At 43.5% G+C, this 26,884-nt stretch overlaps 1 protein-coding gene across 1 annotated transcript in view; it reads left to right on the plus strand.

Moving 5' to 3' along the window:
• The window catches only part of ABCA12 (ATP binding cassette subfamily A member 12), an 87,771-nt gene that overhangs the window by 1,373 nt on the left and 59,514 nt on the right, over positions 1-26,884 (plus strand). The window contains exons 2-8 of the mRNA XM_088523800.1: positions 2,816-2,909; positions 16,960-17,107; positions 19,586-19,665; positions 21,010-21,119; positions 22,783-22,968; positions 23,771-23,949; positions 26,225-26,337. Coding sequence (XP_088379926.1) covers positions 2,816-2,909; positions 16,960-17,107; positions 19,586-19,665; positions 21,010-21,119; positions 22,783-22,968; positions 23,771-23,949; positions 26,225-26,337 — 910 coding nt within the window. The remainder of the gene's footprint in view (positions 1-2,815; positions 2,910-16,959; positions 17,108-19,585; positions 19,666-21,009; positions 21,120-22,782; positions 22,969-23,770; positions 23,950-26,224; positions 26,338-26,884) is intronic.

Genomic DNA, 26,884 nt, shown 5'->3' on the forward strand with positions numbered 1-26,884 from the left:
GAGGGTATAAGGAAATAAATCCAGAACTCTGCCTCCAATCCACATCCAAATCAGATTTGTGCAATTTGATTTCACTGATGGACCTGGCTTTTATGGTTTCTGTAGTGTACTTGTTTCACAAGAAACGACTTGTGCTTCTTGGTTCCTGATGAGCAAAGGGAGCAGGCGAAGGCTGTTCCCACGCTGGTGTCCCCACTGGGGCTGATTGGAGTGTCCCAGCATTGGTGTGACCCAACAGAAATCAGCTCCCATCTCCAAGACTGAAGTGCTTTCCCATGGCTCTTGCTCAGTCCATGTGTCTCTGCAGGGTGGCAAACACGTTTGATTCTGTGTTTTGCTTTACACTTTCATTTCCTCCATGCGCTCTCTGCAGAGCCCCTGTGCGCACATGCGGACGGCTACGGCTTGCGTGGCCATCAGTGTTTGCTAAAATCAGCAGAGGCCAGAGGGTGCCTCAATACAGGTCGCTCCTGCTGAGGAGGGAATAGGTAGGAGTTTAGGTTGCAGCCTTCTAGGGAGGCAGGTTTAGCCCACATGCAAAGAGGAAGTGGGGAGGTTAGTGCACCTTATGCTTTTACTGCTTTCCATCTATCATTCTGTGGCAGCTTGGTTATTTAGAGGGAGGTGGGAGGGAGGCAAAAGGTACCTGCATTCAGAGGATGATGAGCTAGGTGAGGTCTGAGCAATTAAATCTACTTTTAGCAGTGAATTATCCAGCAGCCAAAGGATTATGCAACCTGTATCGCAGCAGAGCGCTCGATGTCCGAAGAGCGAAATTCACGGTGGTTAAAGCTCCGTTCAAGTCAAGATGTTTTACCTGCAGTGAATCGGGCTGGTGTGGTTCTCTCTCCCACTGATAAACCCAGTTAAGTCAAGTCACAGAGGAACTAAGAGAACTGGTATCTGGAGAGTAGGGAGCACAAGCACCATTTTAACTCCAAACAGGGAGGTGCTAAGATTTCCCTCGATAGGGACAATCAGAATTTATTCATTTCTCTCTCTCCTCAAAATGACAGATCTCTTGCTCTTCCTTTAGGCAGCCTCTGACTAATACCAGTTTCTTTGCTGTCACCCCATAATTTTACCTTAGGCCTTCATGGTTCTAAGCAAGGAGGATGTGTTAATAACACTGTGTGCTTGTGAATTAATCTGAGTTAAACAGCGTGTTTGGGGACTGATTATAGGGAAGTATGTGACATAAAGAAATGATAAAAAGGTGCTTGCTTCAGTGATGAATCTTGTTATAAATGGCAGCATGACTGAAAGACAGAAATAGTCCTGTCTGTAAAAGCTAAAATGTTGCTGAATGCTGAAATTATAGGAGTGCCCTCTCTGAGGGGAAAGGAATGTGTTGGGAGGTGACTTGTGGTTTGACTTCTGTCAGTTCCCTGTTTTGGGGAATAAAATCTTGCTTCCACTTGGCGTAGCTGAGTGTTATCTCATAAGGGATGATATGGATGGAGTTGCTGTAAAACAACCATCTTTAAACTGTATTGCTTTCCAGGATTTGTTTGTTTGTTTTTACGTGCCAGTAAGTGTAAAAGAAAATGAAAACACTGTTATGGGCTTTGAATTACCTCTGGAAAAACAGTATTGGGTAATATGTGCTGATCAGAAAAAAATATCAACACGATGAAAAATGGGATGATTTTGAAGAAAGACAAGTTTTCAGTTTCGAAAATTGCCATGAAGATAACAGCAGTTTTGCAGCAGCTGGTGGTTAGAACTTAACTACCGCTGGATGGAAAGCTCTGATCTAGTAAGCACAGTAGCAAACTAGCCAACCAGTGCAGAAATGTTTTATTATGTGAAGAGTTGCCTTTTCCTAGCTTACAGGACTCAAAGGCTTGCAGTTTTAAGACTAACTTTGGGCCTCTTACCTAGATCACTTTATTACACTGATGGTCATTGGGCTCTATTTTCTTCAATTTCATCCACTGAAATGGTCAATGCTCATGCCAGAGACGAGCTTAAGAAATCTTGCTACTTTTTCAAGTATACAAGGCCAGTTTTACATCACCTTCTCTCCATCTTGGCTCTACATCTAGAGAGGCTGCTGCAATTTGGATATGTAAAGGTGCAAGACATATTAAGGCATTAGGTTGCTCTGGTTAGCAGCTCATACAAGAGGTTGTCATGGCTGGGATTTGAATGCTCGCCTCTAATACTGAGTGGATAAATGACTGCATAAGCCCCTACCTTCCTGCGAGCTCAGTTTCTAAACAGATATTATGAATCTCCTCTTCATTTTAGCCGTACTGCCCCTATTACTATAGGTTGAAGTACTGTTTGTGAAGAATGGTGAAACTTTTTGGGGAAAAAATGCCATGGAGTTGTAATTTTTATGTCAAACACTACATTTTTTTGAGCACAATTTATCAAATGCAGCTATCTTTAAGCCATTGTTGGAGCAGGGCTATATTACCCTGGCAGTGAAATCAGCCTTTCCACCTTAGCTCTCATATCTTGCAGGTGGTGCCTCAAGATGTCCTGTTGCCCAACTCCAAGTTGGGCAAAGCTGTGTAAGCATTGTCACCCATAATGATCTCCAAACATAAGAAACATGCTTCCTGTTTTTGAAAATATTCCATAGGAAGGCTTGTGTTATTTTCATGCTTGTTATTTGCTCTTACAAACGTAGGTAGTTTTTCTTTTCTTCATAAGGATACCTGCTTTTTAATAGTGCATGTAGCAAGACAGACTGTATTTGCATTACAGCTTACTCTTTCAGGGTTGCACTTTTACATTCCAGACAAGTTTTGGAACACATCAATGCGACAAATGTAACCAATATATTTTCATTGCTATTTTATAGGTATGGTCGTTCATTTTAATTTCCTGGCCTGTGGTTGTTTTCATAATCTTGGCCATTATCCGTCTCAAATTTCCTCCAGAACCACAGCCAAACTGTAAGTAACTGAGTAGTTTTATGTCTTTGGGGTTTACTTCTCATTTCAGTGACTGATATGCTAATTTGATGTGTTGTGTTACTTTTACAAATTTGGTTCTTTGTAGTTTCCAGCAGAGATTTCCTGGGATACAACATGCTGTAAATAAAATGTCTGTGTTCTTTTGAGGTTGTTTCTATTTATGTTTCTTTCAAATTAGTTTCATAATTAGAAAACAACTTAACAGAAATGTCTCATCAAGATGCACTCAGATACTGCTGTTGTAGACAGCAGAAGAGGAAGATAAATTAACAGATGAGAGCAGTTGGAGGAGATCCTGTTCAGTAAAATAAGTAAGAGTACAGGCATCAAGTGGGGTTATAAAGGTGAGGTGAAATCCATGATTTTGATGATCAACTGTTTGCCACAGGCAAAGAGTGCCTATTCAGGCAGCTACTAAGGGTCAGCTGAAGAGCAGTGATTTGTTTGGTTGCTGTGACTGATAGTGTTATGTGAGCCTGTAATTACATGTGAAGTGCCAGCTCGTGGGTGAGTGGGTGAATGGTGGTGATCCAAAAGCAGGGAGAAGGTGCACAAGTTCATTTTTCTAGCTTGCAAGCCTTGCCTTCTGGGTCAGGAGAACATGTCTGGCTCCTCTTGGATCTGCTCTGAAAAATCTGCTCCCATTGAATGAGCTTCTATCACTGCCAGAAGAAGCAGTCCTGCCATGTTTGTTTATGAAATCGAATGGTGCAACAGAGCAGGGAGTTTTTTTAGCCATCTGAAAACACTTCTTTCCCTTTCTCAGGAGTAGTTATGATTGGATCAGTTCCTTGGTTCTTCTCTCTTTGTTGGTACTGGCCCAAGAGAAGGGAAGGGCTGCATGAAAGGGCTGACTCCTCTCTTCAGCAGTAGCCTACCTCTGTATTGAGATAAATCAGTGGTGGAGCTACACCCTCTTTGCTGTCGGGTCCTTAGAGGGGTTGTTTGGCTTAGCCGTTGCAGAGACCCTGAGCATGAGATTCTTATTGCTTTGTGTTGCACATCTGAGCTGCTGAATCACATCTGCACGGATCAGCGCAAAGCTAGTCAGAGAGCCATTACAGAGTTGATATCCCCACAGGCACAGCTTCCCAGCACAGGACAGCAATACGTCTTTGAAAATGCCCTAACTGAAGATTTGCAGACCTAGCTGGGATGGCCTAGACTGAGAGGAACAAAGCCCTGGTATGGGCACATTGGATTTTTATATTTGAGGGGAGGACACTGATGCAGGGGGAGAGGTGACAGCTGCTGACAGCAGTGAGGACAGGCAGTTGGCTTACAGTGCTTGCAGCCATTGAATGTGTAAAATGTGGTCGCTGAGATATGAAAGATGTGTGTGCACTGGGAATGATCAGCTCATACTTTGTGACATGTGTGAATCTGGTCAAAAAGAGCATGTCTTTAAAGAGAGGACAGCCCTAATTCTGGCATTTCCCTAACATTTGAGTGCGATGCTGAAGTTGAAGGTAGAAACAATTACATCTTCTCTATGCAAAAGAGATGTAAAAATCACAGGAAGTCTTTAATGATGAAGATTTCTAGTGTGTTAGGGTTGTCTTGTAACCCCAGCCCCATCTGCTGTCTGCAGAAGGCCTCTTAAGGCATGTTATGTATTTTATGCTCTGCCCAATTCTCTTGAACTGGTTCGAGCAGGCAAGACTGGACATGTTGTGCCTTGTGAAAACCCCAGGTTCTGCCAAGCGTAGAAATGGCAGTCCTCCCACACTTCTGCATCAGTTATACTTCCTGATAAATCAGGTGAGATGAATGTCAAGAGAGCCAACTGCATGGTAGAATATTTTACGTACATGGCTTTTAATTTGTGTGTGTATTTATTAGGAGCTTGTTTGCTCTGGATGATCATATCTTTGGATTAATGGATTGGAAGGAATGTTCCTAGGAACATTGGGTAGCTTCATCAGTTGTGCTTTGCAGGAAAGGGAAAGATCAGGCAGTATCTTACGACTTACCCATTTTCCTTCCATAAATGAACTGTGTTTTGGGGCATGTCTTTGTGTGTGTCTGTGTTTCTCACTAGGAACAGAATGTTAACAGCTTTTTATTGCAGAGAGATTTTGTGCTGTAAAATACTCTAATGGTTGTGGTGTACTCGTGTGATCCAGATTTTTAGGGACCATTTAAGAATCCAGAGAGAGTAGAGGAGCTACTTGAAAAATACCTTCTTTTATTGACAACTGAAAAATGTATCATCTTTTGGCCAAATAAGAAATTTTCTGATAGATGGAAAAGGAGGTGGGGAGAGGGAACATATGTTAAAAAAATAATAATAAATTACAGGAGGTTTTCTTTTGTTGCTGTTCATTTTGAACAGGAATAAAATCAATTTTCTGCTAATCCAGTTACTGTTAATCTCGTATTTGCCTTGAGGAACACAGTCATTAAGTAATGACAAGCAGCTGTTTCCAATTCTGCTGCTGTCAAGAAGTTATTGCAGCTAGACAGCAAAGTCAGGAATCAGTGGCACAGAGATAGAATAGAATAAGCTACTCACATGCTGATTTTTGAAGCCTTAGAGATAACCTTGCAGAAAACATCAATCTATAAGGTTATCTTGGGTATTTGGGTCCACAGAAATGCTGGGAAATCTGATTTGCCCAATTAAACCCAACTCCTCAAATTTAAAATAGTAAGTTCTTCTGAAGATTACCTAATAGGCCTCTATTAGATTGAGGATTGTTTGGAGAAAATATTTAACAAATGTCATTCAAGAATGAACAAGCAGTGACATTTTCTTCTGAAAGCTGCTTGCTTAGCATTATGTTCTTGCAGCACCTGCTGCAATGGGAACTGGTGCTGGACTAGAACTCCATGTTTAGTGACTTGTCAGATGAACATCTCTAGTCAAGAGGATGCTCAGAAGAAAGCCAAGAACTGAGGAAGGGGGAAAAAAAAACACGAAGAGCTGAAATACATCTGATATATAATTTTACTAAAAGGCATCCAGTATCTAAGTGGAAAAATTCTCTCTACTTTCTCCCAGGCTTCTGGGGTGTATTTCGAGGTCAGCAGAGAATATTGACAGGAGAGATGAGAAAAGAGATTTTTCTGTCTCTGCAGACCCAGTTCCTGTGATCATCCGAGTTTCACCAAACAAGTTACCCATCCCACTCATTGTGTACATCACAACTATAACTTTTGACCTTCTTATTATAGTTCTAATATTTGCTAGAAGGTACTGGGATGAGTTTTTTGGTATGCGTGTGGAATAGGAAGTTACATAGCAGAAGCCTGCAGCGTGGAAGTGGCTGAATGGGGTTTGATGGTATCTTCGAGGCTTTTCTGCCTTCATCCTGTTTTCTACACTGAGCAGGGACAAAAATCCCTTTCTATTGCTGTGGATTTTTGCAAGGTATGGGAATTATATGTGAGATATAATCTGTCCCTCAGGGCCTAACCCACGCAGTCTACAGAGAAGCCCAATTACACTCTTTGCTGTAACGAGCACTGTCACACCCTGTCACACCCTCCCCACCTGCTTTCTTCCTTTTCTGCTCTCCCTCTTTCCCCTCCTGTCTGCTTGACCTCATCCTTACTCTCCATGGAAGTTCTCCTGGGTGCGGTTGTCGGCCCATCCTGCCACCCTGCTCCTTAGTGCCATGGAGAAGATGTGGTAGAAGTGCTGCTGTCCTGTTAACACCTATGGCTCTCCTCCCTTTGGCTTTCCAGCAGAGAGTGCTTGATGTGGACTGCAAAAACTGCGTCATTCATGGGTTTTGTTCCTTCTTCGTAGAAAGGGAGTCCTAACACTGTGTCCTTGGCTTAGGTCCCAAAATATACTGAATTCTTTCTGCCAGGGAATTCTTTGTCTGAACTTTTCTCGGCAAAGCACATCTTACCCTCCGCCTTCTGCCCTGGACTTTCATTATTCCCATCTGCATTGTGTATTGCATTTACTGTGGGATATTTGTGTTAGACTCATTAGTAAAGTACTCCCTAAGACTGGTGAAATACTAGGGTAATTAATTAGATTCCTTTGCAGTACCAGCCCAGCTGTTTAGATCTCGTTTAGAGCCAGTGTTTCATGGCCCTGGGAGCAGTGCCTACCCTGCTCGTGTTCTTGACTCCAGTGTTTCTGGACAAGAGTCCAGACAGAAGGGCAGTCTCATACTTGTTGTTCATTCAGTTTTGGCATGGCTGGCCCCTGGGACTTCAGCAGGCCCAAAACTGTTTGGAGAGAGAGGTCTGAGTCACAGAGTGCAGTTCTGAGAGGCCTTGGGAGAGGCTGTGTATCCATAAATGCAGCTTTCTTGCGACCTCTGTGCTGTACGCTATTTTGTATTAGATGAAACTGAGGCACAAGTTACCCTGGCCAGAGCAATACCAGAGCTGATCCATAGGTTCTCATGTGCTGTAGCCTTGGGTCTTCAAGGCCATTCCATGTTGTAGCCCCTGCCAAAGGCTAAGTGATGGCTCTGGCTGTCAGAAGGACATGGGCACGAGCAGAGGGCAGACAGCAAGGTGGCCACAGCACCGTGCTTCCTCTGAGATACCAGGCCAGCAATGAGAAAGCTCTGGAGAAGATGCCTGCATTTTAAAGGAATTTGCTTCTAAGTTGGGAAGACTTGAGCTCATCTCTTTGCCCAGCAGCATGGATAAATTAATAGGTCCCCATGCTAATTACAGGGAGATGAGATGGTGGCTGAGCTGTACAGGCCTCTCCATTCTTTTGGATAAGTCATGGTATTTATGCAAGGTACAGTCCTCCGCGCGGGTTCCACCTCCTCTGTGTACAGACAAGGACACGGCAGCCTGCCTGTGCTGCCAGCCCATTCCTTTTCCTTTCCACTGCTATTTTCATTTTCCTCCCCTTCCTCTCAGTCAGTGTGTTCTCCTTTTCTAGCCACCCCAAACCCAGATTTTTGTCTTTGCTCTGCTACAGAATGATTAGCCAAATAATCTCTGCAGGTCCCTGCTTAGGTGCCCTTGCTCTGCGTGCATGTTGTTTCCCTTCGTGTTGCTGTGCTGCCCTCGTGCTAGGGAGCAGACTGCTCTGTAACACTGCTTCATCCACACATTGCTGAAGGTGGTATGAATTATTCTCCATGTTTGCTGGGACAAAAATTATGCATTGGCCTCCTTACATACATAAGCAGGGAGCAGCCGGACGGGTCCCTGTGGCTTACCCAGCTCCCATTTAGTCTGGAGACTTGTAGCCTGTACAGAGTCCTATGGTATTTATGATGTCTTCTCATAAATCTTTCCCCACTTGCATTTCTTTCTTCAACCATCTCCATCTTGGGAGATTGGGAACTGAAGGATGTTTAGAGTCGGAGACAGGGACTCCCCAAGTTCCCAGGACTTTTTTCTCCGTGCTGACTTAAAACAGGGCCTTGGGACAGCCCTTGATTCCTATTGACTTTCTGAAACAAAGGGTCTGAACCTGTATGCAGGGCCCTACAAACCCAGGGCTGTTTTTCCCAGAGGTGCTGAGCAGTTCAGCTTGCACTAAAGTAAGGAGGTGTTGGTGTCTGTGTTTCCAACAAGGACAGTGCTTTTGTTTAATACTGAATCTGAATACTGATACCAGCAACTATGAGGAGCCACCCAGCATTGAAAGATGATGGTTAAATAAGCGCAGTTTCTACAGAGTCTAGATGTGGATCTGGGCTTGCTTGGGGAGTGTTTTGACTCTGTTCACTTCAGTTTACGTCCTGTTTGTGGCTGCAGTGCCTCCTACTTGCACAAGCAAGACCAAGCTGGCTTTACTACAGGAAGAGCCAGATAGTCTTGTGTGCATTAAATACCGCCTGGAGTTCTCTCTTGGTGTGGCTCTGCTGCAGGCGCTGGCATGTCTCTCCGCGAGGCCGTTGACCTCCAGTCTGATCGTGACTCTGCTCTTCCCACTCCATCAGCTCGGCCCCATGGTCCAGACATTGGCTCTGGCATTTCCCCAGCTTGTCCTGAATTCCTAGTATCTGGTGTTGGGTCTCTGTCTCCCTTCCTTTGTTCTTTGCTTGTTTGGGGTTTCTTTCTCCTCCCTTTACACCTGTTTTTTTCCTACTACTTTGCAAATTTCAAGCTCCTTTTCTGCCCTTTTTTTTAATCTCTGTGACCAGTATGTGCAACCCAATGCATTCAAGTTCAGATGCTGATTTTTAATTTATTAAATAAGGGGGTGAAAGGTGGAGGTTTGTGGGTGAGCCAAACTGACTCGCCTGGTCCTGACAAGCGTGGAAGTGAGTGTGCTGCCTGCTCTGGGCTGCTCCACTTATTTGCAGAGACTGGAGGGAAGAATTAGGCAATAGGAAATTGCTCCTCCACTGAGACCACCAACACTGGGAGGAACCAGGTGGTGCCTTGTCTGTTCCTTTGATCCCCATCTTCCAGGCAAGCAGTTGAGGAGATTCTGTTACTGGAATACTCAGGAGAAGGTTGCCAATACTGTAAAGATGAAGAATTTAAACCTGCTGACCTGAGCCTCTGGGAGGTTGAGTAGAGGCCTGGGCTGATATTCATCCAGAGTCCTGCTAAACTTTCGTTTTGAGAAACAGGAGCTGGCTGATGAGTGTATGACTTGCAAATCAGGGTAGCAATACAGCCCAGTCCACTGTGTACCAGTGACTGTGTAGTCAGTGCTCGTACCATCTTTTGCAGTATGTTACATAATTATTTACATGGGGAAATGTGAAAAACTCTGCTTTGTGCTGGGGGAAAGATGAGGCCACAGGTGACAGAGCTTGAGCATAGTAGGTAGTTGGGGAGCGCGTGCACTTCAGGCACAGCAATACATGGGGTGGTGCCAGATCCTTGTCATTCCTGGTGGTGCTGGGCCCAAACCAGTAAGCCCAGCTGCCAGGTTTCCCTGGTTGCGTGGTGTCTGCAGCTGCACTGGTGCAGCTACGCGGCTCTATGTTGCACTGTATGGGTTTGAGTTTGCTGTGTCCACCCTGTGAGATGGATCTGCCCTCACATACAGCAGTGATGGGACTCATAAAAAAAAAAAATGACCATGCTGGGGTATATCCCAAGGGTGTTGGATGCCTTGCAATGTCCGGGTAAGCTCAGGGAGCCTCTTCTTGCAGTGCAGCCTGCTCAGCAGGTGATGGGAGGGCGGGCCAAACAACGAGCTCTGATCCAGCAGAGCTCTTAAGGATGTGCTTACCCTCAAGTGTGAGTAATCCCATTTAAATCAGTAAGACTAATTACTACTGTGCTGTGGGCTTTGGACACATGGAACAGGATTGGGGCTGGAAATTACTGTCTTCACCCTTTTTCCGCAACAGCTGTGGCACTGCTGCTGGTGTTCATCTTGCAGGTATGGAAGAGGAATGGGAAAGGCTCAGCTGGTATTTGCTTTCTGGCCCCACTTCCCCTGAACATCTCATTTCTAGGTAACAGGAAGGTGCAGGCCCCTTTCTTCATCTTCTAAGTCAGACTTAAGTTTCAGAGACTGTGACTATTTCTCAAGACTTCACAGCAACAAGAGTGCAACAGCAATTAAACATTGTCCTTTCATAAATGAAGGGATGGGCCAGCCAGCAATTTGGGTCATTCTCCATATGTTTAAAAAAAAAAAAATCCTGGTTCAGAAATAATCTTACCTCAAAGATAAGATTATCAGGTCCGGTTTTTGGAGTTATCAGTAGCCCTAGCAGATTGTAATGCTTTCTGCAAAGTTGAAACACAGGAGATTTCATCTCCATGTGAGGAAGAACAACTTTCCTGTGAGGGTGACAGAGCCCTAGAACAGGCTGCCCAGAGAGGTTGTGGAGTCTCCTTCCTTGGAGATCTTCAAAACCCGCTTGGCTGCCACCCTGTGCCGCGTGCTCTGGGTGTCCCTACTGGGGCAGGGGCGTTGGACTAGATGATCTGTAGAGGCCCCTTCCAACCTCAACCATTTTGTGAGTCTTTGAACAGTGTAAGTGATTGTAAATGGCAAAAAAAGCTGGAATGGGCAGCTGCATGTAGATGACAAGCTATCTCAGTCATCAGTGTCATGAATCAGGCATGTTCTTTGCCTTCTTGACTGTCTGGTATGGCTCGGTTGCATGAGAGAGAGCACGTTGGAACAGCGAGCACGTCCTTCCACTGGGATAATCCTCAAGGGGCTGAGGGTTTAAGCTATCTTCAACTGCTGAAGCAGTGTAATACAGGCTGTCATATTTAATAGTCACTGACAAATCTATTTGCTGTGATTTGTCTAATTCTGTTTCTAAATGAATGCATACTTTTCAGCATATATCAACCTGTGGCAGGGAGCTCCACAATGTTTTGACATTTATGAGGAAAGGTACTTTTGCTTGCTTTGCCTCACGATTTCATTGTGTTTCTTTGGCTTACAAGGAGTGATCAATTACTCGCCCTTCTCAGTATTGGTCATGATTTGATTTGTTGTTCTATCCTACTGGTTTTGGCTATCTCTTTCTCTGCAGATGAGTCCTCCCTCCTGTGTTTTAGCAATGATGAAATGCCTTTTCAGATAAACGCAGTTCTTCCTAGTGAGGCCATTTACCCATAAATGCCTTTAATTCATCAGCTGGATAGTTAAGATTTGTATGAATTTTTTGTTAGCTATGGCAAGAATATGGAAGGACTTAATGAGTAAGTGGTATGCAGTGTTAGAGTTTGGGAGCTATGAAAGGCAAGAGAAATTTTCTTCTGGCCAAAGAATGGTGATATGACATTAAAGTGTGGGCAGGGAGAAGACAGAAAACTTCAGCAAAGCTTTTAAATTAATGTTGAAGGAGGAAGAAAATCTAGTTAATGCACCTTAATTTAAGAAGTAGCTACTTCTAATGGAAGTTCCATGTCTTTGGTGTGAATTGAATGAAATATGGATTTTGTCTGTTTTTATAGAATAAAGGGCAGAGCTAGATGGGAAGGTCTGAAACCCTAAGTGTGGTATGGACATTAAAGAGCGAAGGAAAACAAGCACAATAATTTGAAAACAAAAGAAAAGGTCTATACAATTCCCTGTGCAAATGATGTGGCTGATACCAATGTGGACTCTAAGTCACCCTCCCTTGCTTCATGCAGAGGAGTAGTAATAAATACCAGAAGCAATATCCTGAAAAGGCTACATACTTAGTTGCCTTTGCCCTGGCGGGGTGGTTGTGGCTGTTGAGCTCCCAGGACTTGCTTCCTTCAGCACAAGCAGCCTCAGGACTTCAGGGTGAAGCGGGTTGCGTTCTGGGCTGCACTCACTGCACCTGGACTGCGATCCACTGGAATCCTCAATTCCTTATAATAAATGTTAGACTCTGCTAGTGAGAATGCCCGAAACCCCAGTGCAGGGAAAGCAACCAAATCTACGTGGCAAGGTGAACCTGTTTCAGTTAGATTTGGACGTTTCAGTTGGTTTCAATTAATATTGTAGATCATAGTGAAATGGTAATTTCCATCTTTACTGTATGAGATTTATCATTGCCCTGACACATTTCATTGTTATTACATCTTTATCTGAGAAAAACAGTGTTTTGCTGTTGTTGAAGGGGAAATGTACTGAAATTTCCAGCATTGAGGGAAGTAAAAGAAATGGATTCCTTTTTTTTTTTTTTTTTTTTTCATTTTATTCTAAGTGAAAGCAAATGTGGACAAACCAGAATTTCCTGTGGAATGGAAATGCTCATTTCATTACATACCTCAGACATGTGGCTAGACCAAGTGGAGGTAAGGCAAACCCTACCAGCATGTGGCATGTGGTGACCTCAGCCTGTCCTGCTCTTCGGGATGGCTGTGTTGTTTTTTTGAGCTTCGGGGCCTTTCCTTCAGTGCTGACAGAAGCAGAGCCCTCCACAGTGACAGACAGAGAAAGGGTGTATGCTCACAAACCCAGAAGCCCGTCCTTACAGGTCTGATTTTGCTCAGAGTCAAATTAATTTCCCAAGAAATATGCTTGGGTAACCTCTCAGCAGTTGGTGCAGTGTCACCAGCTCGTGGCCTGCAGGCAGTGTAATGAGATGCTCCAAAGCTATTTGCAGTTTTGAGAAATGAAAGATTCAAAAACAAAGGTAGGGGACTTAGAGGAGGGGATGAGATGTGATGTGTTGTGCGTCTGCTCTATTTTGTGACCTGTGGGCTCCTAAAGGTTGAGTCCTACAGAACTAGGGAAGACAAATTTTCTTTGCATTGCTATATACTTCAGTGGAAGAAAGAGATGCCTTCTGCAATATGTGAAGCAGAAATATTACAGGAGTTACTAATGCTGATAAATAAGTGTTGAGTTTCAGATTGCAAAACCATCCCTATTAAAACACCTGCCTTTAAAATTTACAGAGCATTTAGGACAGGCTTTCTTTAAAAGGAGGATGTTGCAAACATCTCCTGGACTGTGTAAGGGAGTCAGGAGGCAATTTCCTCTCCTGGCTTCCTTGCGCCAGTGTGTGGGACTGATGCAGATTAGGAATTTGAAGGGGTGGGAAGAGCAGCCAGTGCAGCTCTGTGAAGCTACTGCTCCTTGCCTTGAGCAAGTGGACTGCGGGAGGAAGGATAGAGTAAGAAGTGCAGTAGACTCTGAATTGCCTCCTCCTCATCAATAAATCCCTTTCTTTGTGGGATGAGAGGGAGTTACAGGAATGAGCTCTGAGACTCTTGTCCATCTGAGACCGACTCCAGGGCATTCCAGCCTACTGCACAGTATCTCACCCACTGGCTGCTTTGAGCTCAAATGCGCTGGCCAAAGTCAGCATCATCAGAAGCTGAGCTTCCCAAGTCTGTGCTGCTTAGCTTCCATGAACTGGAGTTGCTAGCCTGCATGGTCCCTGAAAGACGCTGCTTTCAAGCTAGGCTGAACAGGGGGACAGGACCTTGCTGGTTCTGATCGTGGCAAGGTTGACCCAGCAAGAGATGGAGTGTAGAATTCCTCTCCTGTCTGTAAGTGACAACAGGAGGGCTGCTTGTGTCTGACTGTATGGTCAGTGGGGATCTCATCAATACAGGCAGCAGGGTAGGCAGCAGTTCAACTCATCCTGAAGGATAAATCCATGTTAGATCGTGTTCTTGACGCAGACCAATCTAGCCGTGTTTTGGCTGGCTACTCAGAATTAAGAGTCAGCAGAGATATCACTTATACCAAATGAGTATTTGGTCCATGTATTGCAGATTTTTCTGTGTCATGGTCTTTTTTGAAACTATATTAATTCTCCAACTGTTTTTGAGAGTCGAGGCCTCTTCCAGAAGAGTCCACTCTGTCATCACCACCACTTTAGTGCCCAGAACATCGTGGTGTTACATCAGTGCACAACTGCAGTGACTCAGTGATGCTTGTAACCAGTGAACTGCTCAAAATCTGATGCGAACTGGCCCAGCTTCACTGAATATCCTGTTGCTTTGGACCACTGATGTCTTTGCAGCTATCACATTGCCACTGTGAGCAGAAGTATTTCCAAACCTCAGACTTTTTCCTTCGCAGTATCATGAAGTTCATAAAATTCCTTTTCCCTTATATTTTTCAGACTACTGATCTGCTCCTAATCTTTTGCCTGCCTGTTCAAAAAAGTGTTAATCATCACTGTGTTACAACATACACCTTGCGTGTGGTGCAGAAACTGGTTGTGTAATTGTTCTTGATTCAGCGTGCCGCCCTTTAGAGTCTAATTTTAAAGTTTGTCATTTGCTACTTATCTCAGGGAAGTGTCTTACCCTGACCTGGATCCAGCAGGATCCCTTGCATAATTCCCTCTGTAAATATCTTGCATCTTTCCTGAGAACAACACCCTCTGAGCTCCCCATCCTCTGCTTGTGTCTCCTCTCTCACACTTGGGGGTAACACAACTTTAGGTCTCCAGATCCTCCTGAGAGACATGAGCTTTAAAAGCCACCAAATAGTCCTTCCGGTAAGCGGCAGTTAAGTGGGTACTGGGCAAGTCCAGTCTCAAGCTGAGAACGCTTTTTTACCTCATATTTTGGAGGTGTTTTATGTATCTTTTCCTTCTTGAGGAAGACAGGAAAACACTGGGACCGAGAGAAGCCTTTTCTTGCAGACTAAAGTGAAGTCTAGGATAAATCGCTGCCCTAGTTGTCACTGGTAGATGTGGAAAGACTGGGATGTCTTTCCCAGTTCTTGCCTGTTTCACTTACTTGTGGCTACACTCTCTATCCTAAAGCCCATGGCTCTCCAGCTAGCATATTTGGATTGAGGTGTGAGTCCCTTTGTGGGAATGGGAGTACTGAAGATCAGAAGCAAGATGAGGAAGAAAATGCCAGCATATGCAAAAAGTTATTTTGCAGGGTTGCAGTTGGTGATCTCAGAAGAAAATCGTCTGAGACATGGCAGGAAACATTTACGAAAGGATGCTTCTAGATTAAAGTGCGGTAGTCTGAAGATTCGCTCATGTGCAGTTGATCAATAGCGTTTAAAAACCTTTAGTATGGTGTATACCTCATTTTTTGGCCTGAGCACCAGCCAAAGCACCTGCAGGGACAAGAGAGATCTTTGCTATCCTTGTTCCTCCACGGTTACTGGGAGCTGGCTTGGCCTGTCTTGTAACTCCAAGTGGCTTGGGGGATGCATAAGCTAGTGGGGAAGCTTCAAACAGCTCAACGTAGGCAGAGCTTTAGGCTTCTCCTCTAGCAGGGTTCATCCTTTATCACTGTGGGGTAATTCTCTGCTGAGGTACAGAGGAATCGGAAGGCTGCCCAAAATGGGAGCCTTTGACACTTCCAGGTCTCAGCAGCGCTGTGTGCCAAGTTGTTACCTTGCCTGAGGTACTGCAAACCTCCCACACCGAAGTGTCAGTATTTGCGGCTTGCAGTGAGCTCTGCTTGACCTAGAGCTCTGCTGCTGGGGCCTGAATGTCCTCTTCATGTCTGAGGACCAGTGCTCTTGTGCACACCCTTGGGCTGTGACCACCCCTGGCGAGGAAAGCTCAAGAAAGCCAGGAAACTTCTGTCGTTTAAGGCTTCCTAAGTGATTGACCAACACAATCATACTGCCCATAACACTGTTGTTCCCTGATTTTTGGCCACTGCTATAATTAATAAATATCCTGCCACTGAAGTGCTGCCTCTATTTGGAGGGATTGGAGATAAAGCTGTGCCTGAACTTGAGTCATAGATTGTCTCAAGAGAGGTTGAACAGCAAGGTAATCAATTACCCCAAGCCTGTCCGCGGGCTTTGTGTGTATCTGGCTCCTTCCCATAGTAGAAATAATAGCCACATCCTTTGCCAGATAATTTTGCAAATGATTATTTTAAATAACATGTTGCCGTGATCAAGTGAAAGAGCCTCAAGATTTATTAGAGTGTTTCTTGCTGAGAGGAAAAGCAGCAAGTGAACTCTGTGACTAGGTGCTAAGTAGCACAGGACACATGAAAAACTGAAGTCTAATTGCTCAAGTCATACCTCTGTTTTCAGAAATGGGAAACAGGGACATACATCTCACCCCTTACTCCTGGCTGCCAGTACCATTGGTCACCAAACAGATGGCACTGGAGCTGCTCCGTAATGGCAGGAGACAACGGCAGGGGAGTGGTGATAGATTGCTCCTCTCCCTTCCCTGGACAGATCTGCATGAACTTCTCAGCAAAGAAGGTCATCTGGTTCTGGTTGCATCGCCCTTATTGTAGGATAGGCTGATACAGAGTCCTGTTTAAATGGCCTGGCTTGAAACCAAAGCTTGCAGCTTTGAGCAGAGGTTGGTCCAACTAGATCTTGGAGAATATGCTTTTATGAGGTGCTTCAGGTTAGCCTGGCCATGTGTCCAATTTAAAAAAAAAAAAAAGAATTAAGACATCATAAACCTTAGGATGTTTTGGTCATTTCTTATCTGTTTCCATCCATTTTGGTAAAAACATCTGCAGCTGCTTTGGGACTGACAAGTATCTTCTTACCAATAAATGGCCTGAATCTTTATTAAGTTCCCTTTTGTCAGTCTCTTAGGGCTGGGGGGCTTCTAGTGGGATTTGGGTAATGATGGCAGGATAGAGTAAAGAAACCTCCATAAAACTGAGAATCAAGCTCTGGCTTGGGAGAAGAAAATAGCACATGCTAGTAGAAACGTGTGGCAACAAAAAACACTCCCACATCACGATAATGGTGTTTTCTTTCTTCTCGCTCTTCCTCCAGGTTACCTTGCACCTCGAAACCTTCCTAGCGCTGGCTTCTTCCCGTTCCTGCAAACCGTGCTGTGTGATTCAGATGCCAGATGTAAAGGCACACCGTACACACCAGAAGATCTCCTGCCAAGGCTTAGTGACATCTCATCCCTCAGACTGTAAGGGAATCTGAGCGATTCTGGGTGCTACCTGCTGTAGAGCAAGACTTGCTTTGATGCGGAGGGAGCAGCCACGCGTGAATGTTCCTCCAACAGAATAGAGTCAGATACTTGAATGCCTAGAAATGAGAATATGGGCTTTTTTTAAAAAAATGTTTGTATTAAGGATAGCTATGGGCGATGTATCAGTTGCTTCAGGTTCTCTACTCTAAGAGGTTTTTATTCCCTGCACAAGATACCTTCTGATGAACCAGGCTTTTCAAGTTAGTTTGAAGATACATTTTTGCATGTCTGGAGTTCAGGTCTTCGGGAGTATCAGTCAGTAAAACTGTACTGAGCAGCCCAGAGTGCTGCACATGGCTATTGGTTCAATTTACTTTGGATAAAAGTGCCAAATGCTCCCAAGCCGCTCTTGCTTTGGAGAAGCATTTTTTGCTGGAGCGACTGCTCTTTTAGTAGTGTATTCAAAGACCTGCCAAAATGGGGGGAAATGCCAACTTCTCTGCTAGAGAAGACATAACATATAGAGAAATGAAAATGAAGGGACAGTTTCTGCCCTCAAGAGCATGTAGGTTTGCATAGCAAAGCTGGTTGGGAATATTTTTTTGCTGGAATACTGTTTTGTTTTTTTTGAAATTGACGTGTTGAGTGGACACATTTCAATCTCGGTGATGTTCCAGTGGAAACCAAGTAGCATTTACTCTGAGACGTGCCAGCAAGGGATGCTCTTGCCTCTTGGCTGCCTGACTCTGGCAGGCCACTAGGAAACATGGGCTGAGAAGTGTGCAGCTCTAAAACCTGGCTAGCTGCCAAGATCCACATCCAAGGTCCCAGCTTCCTGAGCCTGTGGTTGTGACTCCTAACAGGGCCTTCTCAGTCAGTGCAGAGGGGCTGATATTTCTTGGGGCATCTCAATGGTCAGTGACTCTCTGTTGGTTAGAAAGGATCTATATGAATAAACATGTGGATAACTAAATTTATGCAAACTGAAGGTCATGCAGCAAAAGAGGGCAGAGCCATACAGAAGCTGGATCCTTGGATTCCTAGCTCTTCAGTCACTTAGCATCATTGTTTTCCCAGGAACAGGTTCAAAGGTGATTAATTTGGTTTGATTGAAGAAATGGGAACCTCTATTGCTAAAGTTGGGAATATTCCATAGGCTTCAGCTGTAAATCCTGCTTGCATTATGTTTTTGGTTTCCATACAACTGTTTAGTAAATAACTGCATTTTTTGCTGGTGGCTGAAAATCAAAGAGTTATTCTAAATTACAGCTCAAGTCACATGATTCATTAATAAGCATCTTGACCACTGTTGATAGAAGTTAGCTATGTAAACATCACACAGCTATGTGAGGCTACCTACACCTGCATGGCCAATGTTACTCTTAGAAATGTATAGATTCCTAAAAGGAAAAGACACGCATTTAAGTAGCCAGGTCAAGCCTAGCAGGATTTGGCAGAGTATAAAACCTCAGCAGAAGATTGGCTGAGCAAGAGAAGGCTCCATAAGCCAATGTGAGTAGACTCAACCATCCCATGAGGGCAGAATCTGCCACGGTGAATTTGTCATGAAGGAAAAATTTTTAGCTATGACCCTTTATTGTCTGGAAATATTACTGTGTAAAACTCTAGAGTTTATAATATTCAACTAATAACCCAGAGTACTTTTTTTCCATTATGCAACTCACCTAAGCTCTAATAATAAATTTAAGTTAATAAATTTAATAAATTTAAGTTATTAAACAATTTTTTAACTTGCCCTAAAACTGTTTATTAGCAGTGGCAGGCAGAGAAAATGGGCAAGATTCTCATCTTTGGTCTTGTTCCCCAGAAACAGATGCTGAGGAGTACAAATCATGGCCATGTGAGATTTCCCTGGATAAGCACAAAAGTACAAAAACATAGCTCAAGACCAACATCTTCCACCCTTACTTTTCTGCTGACATGAAATATTAGGGAAGTAGGAAGTAAGATCCTGATGTCTTGAAGGATTTCTCAGCACAGGCATGTAATCCTGTTATAACTTAGAGCTATCTCAGCTGTCTGTTGAGACTCAGGCCTGTCTGTGGAGCCAGAGCATCCTTAATAGTGTCACTATTTTTTTTCTGCTGCATATGTGTCAGTGGAAGACGGAGTATGACCTGATTCAATGAGGCCTTCTTTGCAGATCTGGAAATTAAGATTAGGCTATATATACATTTATCAAATGTCTCTGTCTGATAAGTTGAACATTTTGTCAGTGGAGCGGCTCAGGCATGAACATGGTCCCTTTCCTCTCTTTATTGTCTGAGAGCACTTCTTCTAAAAGGCACCGCAGTCCTCTAGAAGAAATCAAACTTCTGCCCTACTCAAATGACCTGCCTTGAGTCATGCAATAACTAAGCATAAGCTTAATCATAAAAAACTCTTGAGTTTCTCTGCGTTATTCCAAGTCTTTTTTTTTTTTTCCCTTCTCCCTTTCCCTTTTCTTTTCCCCAGGAAGCGGAGATCTGCTAATGTGAGCAAGGACACTTCACCATGGAGTACTGACGTTCCTAAAAGCAAGAGCCCGTTGCTGGGTAGGTTGTCCAGTGCTGCATGCAGAAGGTTGATTTTTTAAAGGCTGATCTTTTGAAGCACTCCGGACAGCAGTGCAGTTCTTAGTGATTACCGTGTCTGTAGCATTAGTCTAAATTCTTGTGAATAATTACAAGTAGCTGTCTGTGGAAAAGACTGAGAATTTGACCAAGAAACCAGGATTTAAATTGCTGTGCTTCACAGGAGAAGTGTGTGATCACAGGCTGTTTGACATTAATTAAAGACCTGGCTATTTATGGAATATTGTCCTTTTATTGCCCACAAATTGTCCATAAACAGCTTATTATTTTTTTTCAAATTTATTTCTTACTCACAATTATCCAGCAAATAAGTCTTCTTCTGAGCCACAGTGGATATTTGTTGGTGGCGGTGTTCTCTGTTGTGTTTCTGTTTCCTCAAGGAACTTTCAAACTTCAATTTTGGGAAAATCATTACAGATATTATTTATTAATGGTGATGTCTAGTACTATCCGCAAGGCCTCAAGACAGATAGTCGTTTCTCGAGGGATCTCACAGTCAAATGAAGGGTTACACATCAGCATTCTGCAACTGTTCTACCCCAGCCATTCACTCGCTCAATTAGCATTCCTGCCAGTGCAGTCACTCTTTGGTGTCTGGGTGAAGGGAAGAAGAGGAATGAAAAAATAATCACTAAACAGCTTTTGCAGAATGACTTTTTAGTTCATTTTCGTGGATTTGGATGGTCAGGAAGGAACTCGATTATGTTTCTTATTTTAAGGAGAAAAAAAAACAGAGCTTCAGCTGGTGCGAACTGGCATAACTTTTGGTTTCAGCAGGCTGAGTTGTTTTGAGAGTGCGACTCAGTGCAAACGTTGGCTTTGGTGTGTGTCAGCTGGGGTCCTGGCAGCGCTGCCTGTGTGCATAGCGGGCAGCAGTTCTCAGTCTGTTCTGGAGCTGTTCCTGTGTAGCGAGTACCCCCCGGCGGTGCCAAGGGTGCCTGGAGAGCTCTGCCTTGCAGGGCTGCCACGTAAGCTGACATGGGCTTCCTTGAAAGACTGTTAATGTCTCCCTCTGCGTGGAAGAGTTGCAGGGATAGAGAAATTAAAATGTAACTGTAAGCAAATAGTTAAATGTTCCTGATTTTAAAAAGTTGCAGAAGGAAATAGTGCAATCCAGGATTTGATTACATAAGAAAAAGCCTTAAGTAGGTAATTACTGGATGCCATTGACTGCACCTTCGGAGACAGATTAATGATGGCATACACAAAGCTCTAGACTGTTCTTTATTCTGCATGTTGGTATGATGTAGCAGAGATTAAAAGGCATTAAGTAAAATCTAGTATTTCAAAATATTATTACTGCAGCATTTAAGGATTTGGTACCTCATGGAGAAAGCACCATTTGGAATATTTCATCACCATCCAACTTGACTTCCAGCATCAACATGTTCAACAGAATTCTCCATTTTGGCAAGGTAACGTCTGTATTTGTGTAATAGCTGTGTCTGAACGTTTATGCATCATCACATTTAAAGAGTTAAAAGCCCAAAGTACCAACATGAACCTTTTGTAGCTTTAGGATCTCCCTTACAAATTCAAATGAATGTGCTTCATTTTGTGAAGAGGCAGATCATTATTGTAGGTGGGCTCTTAAGGGCCATGGTGAATTTATTATTCTCTCAGCAGAAACCAAATATACTGGATACCTTAGGACACAATACCATGAATGACCAAATGCTGACAGACTATACCCTGAGATATTTTGCTCAAAACTTCTGTATGAGTTAAGGCTGCAGGTTATTCTAGAACATTTAGAGTGCCATTTCTCTCACATGAAATTGAAGAGGGCTGAAAAGCCCTAGAGGGCTGTGCTGCCCTCCAAAGGGACCTGAACAGACTGGATAACTGGGCAGTGAGAAATCTTAGGCAATTCAGCAAAGACAAGTGCAAGGTCCTGCACTTAGGGAGGAATAACCCCAGACACCAGTACAGGCTGGGGACCGACCTTCTGGAGAGCAGCTCTGCAGAGAGGGACCCGGGCGTCATGGTGGATGACAAGTTGACCATGAGGCAGCAGTGTGCCCTCGTGGCCAAGATGGCCAATGGGATCCTGGGGTGCATTAAGAAGAGCGTCTCCAGCAGGTCGAGGGAGGTGATCCTGCCCCTCTACTCAGCCCTGGTGAGGCCACATCTGGAGTGTTGTGTCCAGTTCTGGACTCCACAGTACAAGAGGGATGTGGAACTGCTGGAGAGAGTCCAGCGCAGGACTGCAAGGATGATCAGGGGCCTGGAACATCTGCCCTATGAGGAGAGGCTGAGGGAGCTGGGCCTTTTCAGCCTGGAGAAGAGAAGACTGAGAGGGGACCTGGTCAGTGTCTATAAGTACCTCAAGGGAGGCAGCGAAGAGGATGGTGCTGGCCTCTTTTCACTGATGGCCACCGACAGAACTAGAGGAAACGGCCGGAAACTGAAGCATCCACAGGAATTTAAGGAAAAATTCTTTAGTAGTGAGGGTGACAGAGCACTGGAACAGGCTGCCCAGAGAGGTTGTGGAGTCTCCTTCTCTGGAGATCTTCAAACCCACTCGGACGCAGTCCTGTGCCACGTGCTCTAGGTGACCCTGCATGTGCAGGGGGTTGGACTAGATGACCTCTAGAGGTCCCTTCCAACCTTAAGCATTCTATGATTCTATGATTCTGTGAAGACAGATGTTACAGGCTTTGCCATCAATTTCATTATTTGCGCACAATACTTGTGGAGTGGTATCAGAGTTGCCGTATGTTTATTGCATAGGTAATTGAATAATTGTAGGAACAACTCCTTTTTATAACAAAAACTGGTATCATTTAATAGATATCAGTATGCTAGGAGCATTGCCATTAACGCCTATATTAACAAATATCTGAAATATGCTTATATTCCCATATTAATGCCTACAGTTACACACACATTTCCATTTATATATATGATTTCAATGGCATTGTTCACTTCTTAAAATTCTCTGTATGCATAGGTACTTGTAAGGATGATGTTTTTCAGGTGTCACTACTGTCCCTTAAAAATGTCTCATCGCTATATTTAAAACCATCCCAGAGTATTGCTTTAAAACTAGCATCTAACATTATATCTCACTTTTAGAGTCAGACACAATATTCAACGGCAGCAAATCTCAGAGTCATTTTGTGTGAGGTCTTGTCACGCTATACATCACATCCTGGTCTCACTGAAGGGAAGATGGCAGCCAGTATCCACAGGACGTTCTGCTCTACCAACTTGTCTCTTTTAGAGTCATTCACCCAAGAGTTCAGAAATCAGCTCTCTCAGGTGAGTATCTAGGATCCAACATTGGCAGATATTGGATGTGATGGTTCCCACACTTCATTGCAGATTTTTGGTGGTAGAACATGACCTGATATTGCAAGGAATAACTCATTTCTACGCCTCAGTGCTTTTTATGCAGCATGAGGCTTAAGTAATTCGTGTGAATGGGATTAGCCCAAATACTTAGAATTGAGCAAACAGTTCTTGAGGAAAGTCAAGGACTGCTAGACATCAGCTAGTGTCCATTGAGGGTTCCTTGCTTTTTTTTTTTTTTTTTTTTTTTTTTTTTTTTTCCATTATTTGCCCTCCTGCAGTGACAAGTAGATAGAACAGTGTGAAAATATGGCATAAATAAAAATATTTAAAGGTAGGGGAGACGATAAATTTCCTCCTCTGTTACATCAGCCGTATAACTTCATCCAATAACTCCTGCATCTGATCCAACAATACTTGTCTTTGGGAAAGACAAGTATGTAATGTAATGTCTATGTAATTAAAGCAAATGGATCCTTTTTTTTCCCAAAATGAGGATTGATACTCATTTTTCTTGTGTTTGCGGTCTTTAAATTGCTTGGGATGTTCTGAACCTTAGGGCTTTTCTATGCAAGGAGTTTATTTTATTGTCATCTAGAGTTTCAAAGTAAAGCATGGTCACTCTAACTATTATGGTCTGTCACTAGAGTCCTTTGAACCTATTGTCTGGCAGATTGGGTACAACTGCAGTGCGTGCTGAAAAACCTAGAAAGTCTCACTGGCAACAAGGATTCTTGTGCTTAAATAATTTCTTGCATTGTTATTTTTTAAGGTGCGACTCAACCCTCAATACCAGGCAGTGTTTGTCAAAGAAATGGTCTCATTACTATTGCTCATCTCTCAAGTGCAGAATGACACCTCTTTGTGGCATCTTCTTCTGCTGGCCCCAGATATGTTTCAGGGCAGCATGCAGCAGCAAGACATATTTGATAACGTTCAGAATGCAAGCAGGTAAGAAGGTAGAAAATGCCAGGAGAGCACTGAAAGCCTGGTGGGTTTGCATGTTGAACACTGAACACAGGTCACATCTCATCAGCAAGGACACTAGCTTAAAAGCATGGCTTGTTCTTGTTGGGTGGTACAGCTGCACACTACTGTATTTCTGAAGTTCTGTACAGTGAGTAGCATTTGGTCCTTCAGAGGCTCTTCTGTAACTCTTACAATGGGAAATGTCTGTGAACCTTGAGTTGTCTTCCAGGCTGCGTGGAGGCACTGTCCTGTGTGTGTGTGCAGACTGAGAGGCAGGTTGGCATATGGGGCTTTAAATATGGATGACTTTAAGAAGAAAATACCGGTTATATTCTTGCTCAGTAGTTATATGAAAAGCAGAGCTGGCTGAGCTCTGTGAACTGCATTAATTAACTGTGCTGAGATATTTGATGCTCTCTGCAGCTGGGACAATGAACACTCTCCTGCAGGGGTTAAGCCCTGTAAGCTCCCTTTCTTAGTACGTAGTTGGGTGAAGTTTGAGTTGCCTGGAAGATTGGGTGAATCTGTCATGAATAATCTATTGAATATGACTGAAACTGCTAGAAATTATTCTAGATAGTCCACTTGTTACAACACAGGGAGGAAACCAGACATCAGCTGAGTGTATTTTGCCTTTTTCTTCCCCTCAATAAAAGAAGGCCTTTACACGAGCAATTGGACAAAGATTCAAGAAGTGGTTGTAGAAACTTTGCCACTCTGATTACAGCCAGGCTTGGAGGACCTAATTTCTCAGGATTGGTGTGTTGCTAAGGCACTTTAAAACTGTTACTATCTAGGTAATTTGCCATCCTGCACTGAGAAAAATATTTGTGAGACTTGATGTTTTTATTCTGAAAATAAGTCAGTATCAGTGTGGAAAGAATCTTGATTTTGTTCAAAGATGTTCTGTCCTTTCTAACATTTCAGTCACACTATTTGTCCATGTTCACTGGCTTGCAGAATCAAGCCTGAAACCCTACACTGTTTGACTGCCCAGGAAAGATTAATATTTACTGTGCTGCTATGCTTTGCTGTTCAGCTGCAGAGCTGGGCAAGTTCTCATAGGCACAACAAATAGCCACAGAGAATTTCATCACCAGAACTGCAGTGCTTTTTTGCCTAGCATGTGGCAGCGTAAACGCCTGAGTAAACAGTTATTGCAAAGAGATTGCACAAATAGTATTTTTAATGATGCTTGCAAAATCATGTCTTGGCTGACTGTGCCATGTCTTTCACACAGATAGCCCTGAACTCCTAAAGAAATACTGCGGAGGGATTTTTTGTAGTAGTACAACAAAGATGCAGAAGAAAATAACCTTTTGCTCACTGTGACATCTGTATTAACCATGTGATAACTGGCAAGACCATAGTGCAGTAGTGATTTCGAGGTCATGACTTCTACAAAATGTCTAGGAGCAGATTTTATTACTCATACATTAAGTTAAATGTGAAGAAGAGAGATGCCTAATGCTCTGTGGAAACAGGTGGTCTGTTTCCACAAATCACTATGTATTTATTCGAGCTGCTGAAATCAGCTCAGCTAGGTGCTTTGTGCATCATTTGCAGAGCTTCAGATAAGCAAGGGACTGTTTATTTCATGGTGACCCTGTATCTACAGTGAAGAGCTACTCTTTATATGGGAGAAGCAAAAGGGACTAAGAATCACCATAATGTTTTCAATAACCCGCACATATTGAGCAGACATTCCTTTAAATGACTTCCTCTGTGATACAGTCAGCCACATAATCAGCTTGTTCTTTTCTAAGATTGAAAAACATCCCTTGCCTCCCTCTCAAGAATCTGAACTTGGTAACAGCTATTTGTGATGGCTTCTTCTGTCCACACATGTTGCCTCCTAAGGATCCCTACTCTCCCTGGAGCCTTCTCCACTCTTTCTGCTCTTGTTTCCGTAGGAGGGGGTGCAGCCCCAGCAGGATGGCACATCACCTGAGGGGTTTCTAAGCCCCATTCTCAGGATTTTAGCGGCACACAGGTTTTGCATGACCCTCTGAGTAACTACATTGCATGACTATAACATACCCATTTCTGCCAATGTTATCTCCATGGCTTTCCTTAGAGCCCTCTGTGTTTCTATTTTATGCACAGTCATACAAATAATTAAGAGTAGGGATAATTTCTGTCAGATATTTTAAGAAGGATGTGCCGCACACCAGCTGTTTTCTATTTGAACACTTGTTTTATTTCCTCTCATAAACCTGGAACCACAATTTATTTTCATCTTTTTTTTTTCTCTTAGTGTTTTGCTGGCAGTTCAAAATGTCTCTGAGTTGTTTGTGACTGAAGATAGATTCAGAACTGCTCAAGACGGGGTTGCAGATCCTCTATTTCCCCTGAACTGCTTGGAGCAAGGTAAGATTCCTCTACTTGGTCATATCTCTTCTGAAAACCTGTGGTGCCAAGGAGAAGCAAACTGCAAGGCAATAAGTAACCATACTGATTGCAGCCTGTTCAGGGCTGGGCATAATGAATTCTTTTAAATTTTAAGAAACGTGAATAAAATACCTCATTCCAAAAGCAGAAATAAAAAAGCATGGTTTTGTCCTTGGCTAATGCATTAATGTGAGCTTGAAATCTCAGTGGAAATGGGGAATGATACTTTTTATCTTCAGCTTTTTGTCAAAATCTGGTGAACTTACCTGATGGCCTCACAGTAGGGACTGAGGCTGCACAACAGGCTACGTATATCAAGGTTAGTTATTCTGCTAAACCCTCTCATAGCAAAGGCATGACCCTAAACATCCATCTCTAACCACAAAGGTGCAGCGTGTAAGGACAATAAGGACGGCCTTGCAAATGCCATCCACCCTACTTGTAGTTGAGTAGGGGTCGTGGAGGTCGGTGTGGATAAAAAGGAAGTATAAGGAGTGTAAGGAGTGGACAGACTGGGTAACTGGGT

The sequence above is a fragment of the Tinamus guttatus genome, unplaced genomic scaffold, assembly GCF_059628265.1.
Source record: "Tinamus guttatus ecotype Peru unplaced genomic scaffold, ASM5962826v1 Tinamus_guttatus_pri_ptg000197l, whole genome shotgun sequence".
In the NCBI taxonomy this organism is placed as follows: domain Eukaryota; kingdom Metazoa; phylum Chordata; class Aves; order Tinamiformes; family Tinamidae; genus Tinamus; species Tinamus guttatus.